The 12,171-nt window shown below is 41.8% G+C and overlaps 1 protein-coding gene across 2 annotated transcripts in view; it reads left to right on the top strand.

The window, feature by feature from the left end:
* The window catches only part of BLTP3B (bridge-like lipid transfer protein family member 3B), a 66,037-nt gene extending 62,257 nt beyond the window's left edge, over positions 1–3,780 (top strand). For both annotated transcript variants that reach the window (XM_075602226.1, XM_075602225.1), the window contains 2 exons: positions 1,845–2,047; positions 3,017–3,780. In XM_075602226.1, coding sequence (XP_075458341.1) covers positions 1,845–2,047; positions 3,017–3,139 — 326 coding nt within the window. In that variant the 3' untranslated portion in view covers positions 3,140–3,780. The remainder of the gene's footprint in view (positions 1–1,844; positions 2,048–3,016) is intronic.
* Positions 3,781–12,171: the final 8,391 nt, after the last annotated feature.

Genomic DNA, 12,171 nt, shown 5'->3' with positions numbered 1-12,171 from the left:
ACCTCAAAAAGATTAGCACATGGGAGGATATGCATCAAGATGGAAATATCTGCACCAGCAGCATAAGCATGAAGCTTGTTAATTTGTGTTCCTTACATTTGGCACAGATCACTTAAGAACAGAGGTTAAAGCCACCTCAGAACTAAGCCATACAGAGAAAATAAAACTTAGCCAGCTGTAGACTCCGATTTTGATACATCTCATAATATTTTGCTTGCTATATTTCCCTCCTATAAGCACCCCCCAAATCACTCACTGGCACAAGTGCAGCAAAATTGGAACTCCGTGAAAATAATTTTCACCTGGTTTTTGGTGCATTTGTAATCACTTGGTACATATTCCCCATGGCGTGTGATCTTTTTCCTGTTCTCTCTGACAGCACATTTAAGGCTTAAATCCACAAAGCTCAGTTAAGTCACTTACAGGGTTGTTAACCTAACATCACGATAAGACTAACGCTGTATCTTCAAAGGACAGTTGCATAATGGTATACATGTTTTCTCCCGTTAAGAGCAAATCGTTACTATGCCAGACGTTGGTGGTGATATGCAAATGAGGCGTTCTCATAACATCACATATCCACTAAAATCCGTTAAGGGTAACGCTGGGACTTAATGTTGCATTAGTTAGGTCGTACGTACACCTTGCATTACCCCCATGGGTATGTGATGGGTGTAACACCACAGTTGGGCATGAGTTGATTAATACAGTATTGCTTTATTTCCCTTTCCTTATCTCTTTCTCGACTTGAACTGCAGACTTCTTTCAGTTTCTGGATCAGAGTAATGCCAAGATGTACTTCACATCACATTATTGGAAGATAGAGTAACGTTATGCTATAATATTGTGACTTTAAGCCTATGATAATGTAGTTCAGGCGTTGCTTTTGCATATAATTAGGTTTGAGGATATTATGTTAATTTAGGGAACATAATGTCTGTTCCTGCTTTAGGGAAGGTCATGTTATGAGCTCTGACGTAACAAAGCTTTGGATCTAGGCCAGGGGTGGGCAACACCAGTTCCCAAGGGCCACCAACAGGTCAGGTTTTCTGGATATCCCTGCTTTAGCACAGGTGGCTGAATCAGTGGCTCAGTCAATGATTGAACCACCGATTCAGCCACCTGTGCTGAAGCACTGATATCCTGAATACCTGACCTGTTGATCACCCTTGAGGACTGGTGTTGCAAACTCCTGATCTAGACAAGGCAAGGAAGCGAGAGAGCTCACAGAACTTCTGCTAACCCAGCAGGACTTTTGGAATGATGCCTCTTTTTGGGTTGATATGCGTCTTCTCTCCAGGTGAAGCTTTGTGAGTGAATTTGATTTTACTTATTGCCACATAAAGCTCTCTAATCTAGACCATAGAAGGCTGTCGCGCCCTTCAGAATTTGACTTTGTATGGAGATATGGAGGAATTGACAACGGCAAACCTTGTGGACTTGATTCCTGTTAATTAGTTACAGATTTCCATCAGTAGATGGTATATATGGATTTGCTACATGACTTATTCCCATCATACTGTTTTTTTCTTTGTAGAAGTTCTAGATTGATGTTTTGTGAATTATACACTTTGAATAGTCTGCTGTTTTGATTGTATTGTTTTTATCTGCTTAATTAACCTTCTTGTGGCCTGCAAGGAGCCATTACCCCCCCCCCCCCCCCCCCCCCCCTGATCTTTCTCTACTATAACAGAATTATAAGTCTTGGGCTAATAATCCTTTAGAGGTTTGCTAACAATGTAACTGGATAATTGAATTTCAGTTTATCTAAATCACTTTTGTCTTTTAGACATGCAATCCTGATATCATTAGGAAATGTTACAGCCAGTTTGTTTTCCTATAAGGTACTCCAGAATCAAGTGGCGACACTACGTTGAATCACAAAGAAGCTAACCGCATTGTTCAGCATAATTGTGGTGATGCCAAAAACATCCAACTGAGAAGCAATGTTACTCAATGCACACAGACACTTTCCGAGTCCCCCAGCCTTCCTGAAGAAGATATTATAAGCCACATCCGGAAACCAGATGCTGTTAGTAATGAACAGGTAAATTGCATTCTTTTTCTTTGCAAACATTTGTGGAGTTTCACTAAAATGTTTGGCCAGGTGCAAAAATGTTTTTCTATCTATATATATCATTTTTTTTTTAATAGTACCACGAGTGTGAACACAACCCCTTTCTGTCAATGAAACTCTTAGTCCATAAACCCACTCGTACGCACAGGCCAAAGATCACTTCTCATACCTTATCTGTAGGCTGCACACACAATATAAATGAATAAGTTTGATATCAATTTGTTAATGTGCCAGACAAGTAAACCCTCCGATGTTGCACTTCAAATCACTGTGAAAATGTAAAACTTAATGTTAAAATGAAAGTTGTTTTTTTTTTTTTTTAAACCTGGGATTGAAGCAGGGGGTCTCTCGATCTTAAATGAATGGGGTTCAGCTCCGGGGACCCCCTGCTTCCGAGAAACTTACCTCCGTAGGGGATGCCGGTAGCCGCTCCAGCTGAGCTAGCTGAAATTTAAAGGCCCCGTATCACATGGGCCGATAGGAAGCCGCACCTGATGATGTCACGGCTTCCTATTGGCCTGCACGAGCTTTGAAACGGCGCCATAATGTGAATCCTGCTAGCGGAGCAGCTACCAGCACCCAGTACGCAGGTAAGTATCTCCAGAAGCAGGGAGAAGAATTTACAATGCATCTAATCTCAGACACGCTATTAGAGGGGGTCGGGGTTCCTCAGAATGTCACAATATAATTATAGGGTTTCTTAACCAAAAAAAGATTACTAACACCTGCTGTGGTTATAAGAGCGATGCTAAATGTTCTGAAAGGATGTATCATGTCTTGCTACATGTGTACCCTCCCAGTATCTTCAGTGATCTTTCCTTTGCTACCTGCAATGCTCTTTTTGCTCTTCTGCACCACCAGAATAAAATGTTAATAAAATCCCACAGCGGAACACATTTTTAATAATTTTTTAACCCCTTTTTTTCCATTTGTTTTTAGCTTCTTGAGGAAAATGAATGTCTCAAAAAGGAATTGGCCAAAACTAAGATGGCCCTTGCAGAGTCCCACATGGAGAGAGATAGCCTTCTCCATCGCATAAAGAGAATGATGGTTGTAAAGTAGTATTGGGTAATTGTAAATATTGCACTGGACTAAAATGGGCTGCATATGTTTAAGATTTCAGAAGATACAACGGTGGCTTGTATTGTGGGATTATTAAGCAATGTCAGTCATCAGGATGCGTGTCACTTCCATTTCAGACAACAAATACAGCGAAGAACAAAATGTTGAAACTAAATGTTGTATTTATCCCTCTTTATATTACAATCATGCAGTTCCATTGTCCAATTGTAACTATTAGGCCTAAAAAAAAATAACTTTGACTTTTTTTTTTAGTGTTTATATTTAAATAAAGTCTATAATCGATTGGTTAATTTTCTTTAGCAGGACCGATTTTTTTAATATTGTTTATGAATTATTTTTAAACTTTCATTTGCACTATCAATAAACATTACAATGCAATTACATGTGAAGAATTTTTTATTTTGTAGCAGCAAAGAAGTGCATGTGGCCAACGAATAAAGGAGGAGAGATGTGACACGTTCGCAGGGTTTTAGGCATTTGTGCGACTCAAAAAAAATTCTGCAAATACCAAACTTCATGGAAAAAATAAATAAAAATAACACTAAATGCAAATAGCTCATTCGAAGGGTCTATTTTGTCCCAGAGTTTGCAATTATTAAAGTTATTTGTTTTTGCGATAATTGTGGTTTCAGGTTATTTGCATGAAAAAAAAATGATTCTATTTTTTTGCCTTTGTAATAATTTAGCATTCAAACTGACGTTTAATAGCTGGTGTACATTTCATAAAATATTCAATCATTCGCAAAAAAACAAAGTGCGTCGGGACCCTCCTTCCAGACTCTCTATAACCCCTCCCACCCCCCTCAAACTGTTATAGAGGCCCCGTACTCTTCCCCACAGCAATTAAACTGATTAAGAGCGGGGCGTCGCAGCATCCTGTAACGTGACGCAATGATATATGACGCTGTCATGACATGCCTTGAGGCCCCTTAAGGCGTAGATGTCACTGATCCCCAATGCAATCGTAGGCCGCTGGTTGGCTGCTCCTGGTCTACACAGCCGTTTTAAAAACCGAAAGAACAGTGTTGAAGCGTATATTAAATATTATAAGGAAAATGTACTAGTACCACATCAAGCATTAGATTTCATGGACTCACGAGCAGGATAAAGATAAGGAAGGGGTGCGACAGGTAAGACATGTCATGAAAGCTTTTCACAGCAACACTTCTTGGAAGACATACCTGGGAAGTCTCTCCTGCATCTCACTATGACCTCCTTGTTGCTTTTTCTGCTTACTGTTTATTCACTCCTTTGTCAACGTTTCTGTTCTCTCCAACTTCCCCACTCCCCTCCTATCCACATTTCTTCATCTCTCCAACCCTCCACCTATTCCTGTGCCCATACCCTGCACCATTATTTATACACCTCTTTCCGAACAACTTCTTTACCCCCTCAATAAAAAGCATCCCCACAAATCCTCTATGCACACCCTCTCTACACCTTCCTGATGGGAATATCTCTCCTAATCCTGGACCCAGCCATATACACATTTGCTCTCACCCACGCCTCCCTTCCACCTGTTCCCCTGCTTATGGTGTTAACCTATCTGATACTGACTAACCTTAAAACTCACCTCACAAATCAAGCATCCCAATAGCCTGCGCTCATGGCCACTGTACCACACCCACAGTTACCCTTACCAACCATTGTGGCCAAGTACTGCCATCTACAGCACTTATTCCCTTAGCTGTTGTCTTTAAATTTCCCATTTTACCATTTAGATTGTAATCTCTTCAGGGCAGGGATTTCCTTTCCTATTGTCTGATTTTGCTGCGCTTATTGTATTCTAATTCCCTGTACTGTAAACTTTGTGAAGCACCGAGGACACTTTTGGCGCTATATAAATAAAGATATACATTGAAATGGGAAGAAAGAGGAATAAAAACCAAAGGTAAATACTTGATGGTTTTTGCCATAAGTTCAAAAGACCTCTAGCAACAAATCAGAAAACTTACCGAAGCAAGTCCATAGTGATCAACAAATGTCAATTTTACCAAGATCGAAATAAATGGAATATAACAAGTCGGAAACTGCCTACCTTGGCAAGCGAGTATCCATGAGTGGGAGCCTTTGAAATGGAAGGTGAAGGTCCGTGTATGCACTGAAACGTTGGATGCTATTTTGACTCCCAAGTTATTAAATTGGTTGAGTTGACTTGTGATTTATCTTGGTGTGGTTGACTCGAGCTTTATTACATTGCTATGCACGATTTCCCAGTCTCAATCTGCATTGTAATACTGTTCTAGGGTAGGTGATCTATCATGCTACTAAAGGAACCGCTTTATTTGCCCTGTATTTAAATGGTCTCCTTCGGCAGCGTGAATGATTAACTTCCCTAATAGTGCTGCAATGTAGATTGGAACTGTGGCAACTAGGCATCCTTTAATGCTGACTGCTTTGTGATAGATATATATAGATATATCTATCTATTTTTAAATAGTCATTTGAACAAACATTTTGTCTGCTGATCTTGTCGTTTTACAGCAAATTATCTCTATCCATGAAGGTCAAATTCAATTATAGTGAACCAATTTTGGGGCAAAGTGAATTAAAAATAACAACGTATCAGCATTTTGCTTTGCTTCCTCGTTGAATTTTATTTTTAAATAAAAAACCACAAATATCAATTCATTTTCTTGTCTTGATATGGAAAACAAACCAGCTGCCAGCTCCAGGAGCAACGCTGCACAAGTGGTGCACAGTAATAAGTTATGCCACGGTGACAGAGAAATAGGCACTATTTAAAGAAGTATTTGGGGAGCCTCCGTGAGGCAGTGTGTCAGCAGATATGTGTCTGAGAGAATCTTTGAAGTAGATAAACTGCTGATAAATGAGTACATGAACCCAAAACGGAAAACAAATAAGGCGTGGAGTTAAGCATTTACTCGCGATCAATCGCCGTACCCCTTTTCCTCTTGGCCACGCTGAAGCAGTGTAGATTTTCTTGTCTTTATTAGCACACCCAAATTCAGACACCCATACGCTCATTCTCAAATATATACACTCCTAGGGTAAAATCAAGAGGGTAGGCTCCCGTAGAGAAAGTTGGTTTATCAGATCAAATTGTTTCAGTGCCTGTCGGGACTTTTGTCGATAACAATAAGCACAAAATTCCCTTTTCTAACTTCGCTTGGCTTCTTTAAGGGGAATGCTGTTGGATGTTTTTAGATACCCAATTGCATGGTAGGGTTTTCAGCCAGTTTACATGGAGCCCAGCTACATTTTAATTCCCTACCTGTTGGTGTTCTCACACCATGGACACCAGATCCTAGGAGGGACAGTAACCACTGCAAGTGCCCCTTCGCAACCCTGCACTACAGTCTTCTGTTGCCTGGCCTTCCTAGTATTTCTGCTACTCTGGCACTGGACCCTAAATGTTCGGGGACACTACTGTCACGTGCTCGTTCACCGAATTGTCTTTGTCCTGGATGTTCATGACCCTACATTGGCCCAAATCCACAGAGTTCTGATAAGTCCTTAACGAGGCTTAGTGCCTTGTTGAGTGTTACGAGGATCTTCAAAGCATCCAAACTTGGCGTTCAGGTCTGTTTTATTGTTAATATGTTCTGCCATTGAAATATATACACATACAGTATAGATCATCGTCAGCCCTTGTCGATCCAGTTTTGAATGAAGGCTTCCCCAAATATCTTCCAGGTACTGCGGGTTGCAGGTCTCTATATCTATCTCGATGAAATCATACCCACCCTCTACCTTCTCTCCTGCAAGCCATACAATATTTCTAGTGTTACTACAAATAAATAACTTATTTACTCTACCCCTGTGCATGCAATCAACGTAGAGTAAAAGAAAAAAAAAATCCTGGTGGAATGTGATTGAAAATGCAGCACTAAAATTAATTTCAAGAATGCCAAGTTCTAGTGAAGCAGCAGAACATGTTTTTTTTATTTTTTTTTTAAATGATGTGGGAAGCAGAGAAACTCCGGAGCAGAACCCCATTAATTTCAGCTTCGGGGACCCCCTGCCTTCTTAGCTACTTACCTTTGTAGGACATGCCGGTAGGAGCTCTGCAGGTTTAAAGATACTGATCAAGCAGGCTAATAGCAAGCGGCAAGGTATGATGTCATAGCTTTCTATTGGTCTGCATGAAGCGGGAAATTTAAGCCACCGTTTTCATAGCCTCACACAGCCCAGCCAAAGCTGCTGCTAGCAGCCCCTATTGAGGTAAGTATAGCTTGAAGCCGGAGCAGATAGAGGGTGGAAAAGTTCTGTAGATAATATTAAAATTGTTGTATATGATTGTATATAAGTGCTGCTGGTGTCATGTGTACTTGTCCCTTGCTGATAAAAGGGATATGTTCTAAGAACGTGATTTTATGTAGTTTTAGTACAGATTGTAATCCTTGCATTGCAAGAGTGAGTGTGGCAGTGTAGGGTTCATATGACAGTAGCAATGCATGGTGGTACAATGTAGACTGGATGAGAATGCACGTGTTGCCATCCCTGAAGTAATAAAGATGTAAGACTGGGGAAAAGTATATGTACAAAGTGCGTGTAAAAGAGTTGGCCCTACCTTCCTCCGCATTAGCAGCTCTACTGTCGATACATCCTAATCCTTTTATTTGGCCCATGTTGAAGGTTGAAGACCCTCTTCTCCAGCGGTGTGAATCCCACATCAGTGGGAGTGCCTCCCCGTGTTCCTGCAGCATGTTTGCAGAAATCCACAAGCTTTTTTTTTTTTTGGAGCCTCTGCCTGTAGTCATACCATAATTCCTTCAGCTCATCCACCGTGCATTGGCTTGAAACAATAGCATTGACTTTTCTGCGGGCAGCCTTACATATTGCTGTTTTCTTTGTCCCTGAGGCTCTTTCCAATTAGAACCTTCAGAAACAGACTGCTCAGGACTAATGGTTAAGTTCAGTATAGGTGATAAGTGCTGCACAATTGAGGTATAATAAGCAAATAAGGGATAGTCCCAAAGACATCTCTTAATATGTGCACACTATGTAATCGGGACAGATAATCGGCAATATAAGTGTAGTTGACAATAATTAAAACATAACATTGAATAGATAATATAAGAAAATGTATACAGCTCTAATTATTCAACGAAATAAAAATGGAGGAGGAGGGAGGTAGCTGGGAGGTATCTATGTCATAGATAAATGGTAGCTCCAAAGAGCTGGAATCTAAATAAATAGCTACTGCTAAATCTTCCTCTTCTTCTGTTGGCTTGCCTGTTGGTGGGCTTCTGGGCTCTTACCTGGGACCACCCCCTCTATATATACACTCTTACTTGGAAATCTAATGAGCTTCTTTGACTTCATAAATATAGGCAAATGACACACACCTATATCTTTCAACACCTAAGCTTACTCTTGACATGCAGTATCAAGTCACTGATGGTCTCTCTGATATTTCATGCTGGATGTCCCTCCGTCAACTGAAACTTGACATTTCTAAAACCGTACTCATCATAATGATACCTAAACCATGCCCAGCTGCTCCATTTTCTGTCCCAGTCAATAACACCACCATTCGTCCAGTTTTACAAGTACACTGAATAAGTGTAATATTTGAGTCTTCACTCTCTCATATTCATGCTCTTTGAAAAATCTTGCTGATTTTTACTCTTTTGTTCTACAACTAAACCGCTCATGCGCGCCCTTATTCTCTCCCGACTTCACTATATCAAACTTTCTCCTCTCTGGTCCTCTTGCCTCCCAACTTCAATCTATTTAAAATGCCACTGCTAGTTATCTCACTCCCTCCTTAGTCTGTCTTTCTCTTCTGAAATACCTCCAATGGCTTTCCATCAAACTCTGCATTAACTGTCACTTTCTCCATCTCTTCTTCAAGGTTCTACATTCTGCTACCCCCTCTTACACCTCACCTCCTGCTATACCCCTTCTCATCCCATCCCTTATTCTCATCCCACCCGCAGCATTCGTCAATCCGCACCCCGTCCCATCTTCAAGTCGTGCCTGAAATCTCAACTCTTCAGCCAAGTATTTGGTTAGCTTGGGCCCGTGGCTATCTCTGACCTCCGATGCACTTACCCGCTCACATACGTTCTATACTGCTCTTGATCCTATTGTATTTTGTAAGACTCCCTAATTCCTATTGATAACTTCCTGTTCAATGCACTTGTGACACTTTGTATATAACTTCCCCCCCGTACTGTCTTCCTAATTCTGTAAAGCGCTGCATACATCGGTGGGGCTATATAAACAAACATGCATGAGTGTTTGCTTTAAGGAGGAATTACTATTCTCTCAGTAACTCGGTTACTAACACTGACTTGCTTTTTGCATATTGGAATCACACATTACAGTATAATGTAGTTTTACTGCAAGCTCCCCTTGCAGCAACCGCAATCAGGCAGTTTAAGACTGGAGTGACCAAATCAAGTCCTCAAGGTGCTACCAGCAGGTCAGGTTGTAAGGCTGAGCCATTGATTGAGCCACCTAGGCCCTCCTTGCCCGGCTCCCTAGGGATTGAGTGCCCTCTCTTAACACTCGTGGGAGGTGCATTTACTTGATGTAGTAGTTGCTTCATACTGTGGACTGGGCCCCCTTTATAATACCATCTTAGAGGTCTCTTTTACTGCGGACCCCTGCTGAGATCCTGGCCTGTTTTGTGTAATGTTACTGTTACTGTCCTGCCCTGTTCTGGAACTGCCACTTCCTCATTTCCTCAGGGGTACTGAATACTGTGGATGGGGATCCGCTTGAAGGGCTGATCCCCAGACATCCTGGAGGCCTTTCTTCTTTGCCCACTGAGGCAGGTCTGCATTCCTGTTACTGGGACATGCTCTTCTTATTGTGGGCAAACTATGGGATCATAGCTCAGGGATGCGCAAACTGTGGGGTGCGCCCCACGAGGGGGGGGCAACATTTTCTGAGAGGGGCACAGCGCTTACAGAGGTTTGCACACACTGTCCTAGCTGATGGGGCACTATCCCTAACTGTAACACAATAAAAGAGGGGCCTGACCTATACTATACCTTAAGGAACATATCTCCTATCTCTACTCCTTGAGGCTCCTCTCCTTCTGCCATTCTTGAACCTCCTCTCAGAACTCCCTGCTTCCTCCTTTATACCTCCTGTGACACAGTCCCTCTGTGTCACCACAGTGTGGAGCATAGCATCTACTGTATTACCATTAACTCTTTGTAGTAGACTAGTAAACCCACAAAGGGGGGGGGGGCCATTACACTTAAAACCTGACGTGTGGGTGGCCCTCAAGGACTGGAGTGGGCCACAGCTGGTTTAAGGGTTTACTTGTGTTTGCTTTCTGTGTCTAAAGATCATGATGCAACTTTATTGGAACGAGATCTTCCATTTTCTATGTATATCTGTTTAAATAAATAAGGCTATTATTGTTTTTAGAATAATATCAGATAGATGAACTGTAATTAATTTGAATGCACAGTACCAATGCTGCATTATAGCAGGACATATATACCCTAGTGTAAACTGCATATGATAACCCCCACATAAATAACGAGTAATCTTTACAAAATCCATGCCCACATAGGCGCCTCCATTTAATATATGACGCCACTTTCTCGTTACTTGTTTCACTGGGTTTTCATTACTGGACAGAGTTTCATGGTACAGAGCTGTCTTATTTCTTTTTCTATGTCACCGGTGCTGTAACTAAGAATTGAAGCCTGTGAAATAATGAGAGAAGCCAATTGTTTAATCCTCTGATCGCGCTTCTGCACCGCATGGGACCAATGGGAGCAGACGAACAGAGCTGCACATTGTTCCCCTGCTGCGAGCAATCACAACGGGATGACTGAACAGTGCGATTCTTTTATTATTATTATACAGAACTCTCTTCTTACATAAAGTATTGATATTGATTTGGTAACCTTCTACCACAGGGTCTTTATTTAGAAATGATGTACAGTACAGCTGTAGGCACTCGGAGCAGTGCTACCTTCTCGGCCACAAAGGCAGTGGGGCTCCTGGGGGCTTGTAGACTCCTGCCTCCCTGAGCAACTGAAGGGGCCAGAGGGAGATAAGGCCCCCAGGTAGGGTTGCCAGGTGGCTTGTCCAAAAATACTGGACACAACGGTAAAAGTTGCGACACCCCCCCAATACATATAAAAATACCCCCCAATACATACTCCCCAATACATATAAAAAATACCCCCCAATACCTACCCCCCCAATATATATAAAAATATACCTCTCCCCAATACATATGCAAAATACCCCCACACCCCCAATACATATAAAAAATACCCCTACACCCCCCAATACATATAAAAATATCCCCCAATACATACCCCCAATACATATAAAAAATACACCACACCCCCAATACATATAAAAAAATACCCCTACACCCCCCAATACATATAAAAATATCCCCCAATACATACCCCACAATACATATAAAAAATACCCCACACCCCCTATACATATAAAAAATACCGCCACCCCAATACATATACAAAGTACCCCCACGCCCCCAATACATATAAAAAATACCCCCCACCCCCAATACATATGTAGCGGTCATGTAAAATGGCTACAGTCATCTCTCCTGCTGACAGTAAGGCCTGGTAAGTTGTGGGCATGCCAGCAGTAATTATGGAGGTTTGCCCTCACACCCTGGTGAGGTGCCCTGTGTATGGATGGGAGTGGTCACAGGCTCTGACTCCATGGTTAGTGATGTCAGAGGTGTGTCAGTTTCCAGAGTATACATAAGGCACAGCACTGTGTCTAAAAGTTAGTTCTGAGTAGTTCTGCCAGAGTTCTGGAGAGGAGTAAGAGTTATGTTATAGTAGCTGAGTAAGAAGACTGTGTCCAGGGACCTGGCACAGGGTAAAGACATCCCGGCTGGGATAGGGAATCCCTATTAAAGGAGAATTACACCTTTCAAAGGGAAGCACTGACTGATTATGAGTGGCTAGAGAAACTACTGCGAGGGGCAGCTAGCCCACCTCAAGCAATAAAGATGCTCTTAATTACAAACCCTCTCGTGTACATGTGTGGAGTGATTGTACAGAGAGGAGCACCACAGAGGAGTTCCT

This window comes from Ascaphus truei, chromosome 5, assembly GCF_040206685.1.
Source record: "Ascaphus truei isolate aAscTru1 chromosome 5, aAscTru1.hap1, whole genome shotgun sequence".
In the NCBI taxonomy this organism is placed as follows: domain Eukaryota; kingdom Metazoa; phylum Chordata; class Amphibia; order Anura; family Ascaphidae; genus Ascaphus; species Ascaphus truei.
This window is presented reverse-complemented; position numbering and strand designations above follow the sequence as displayed.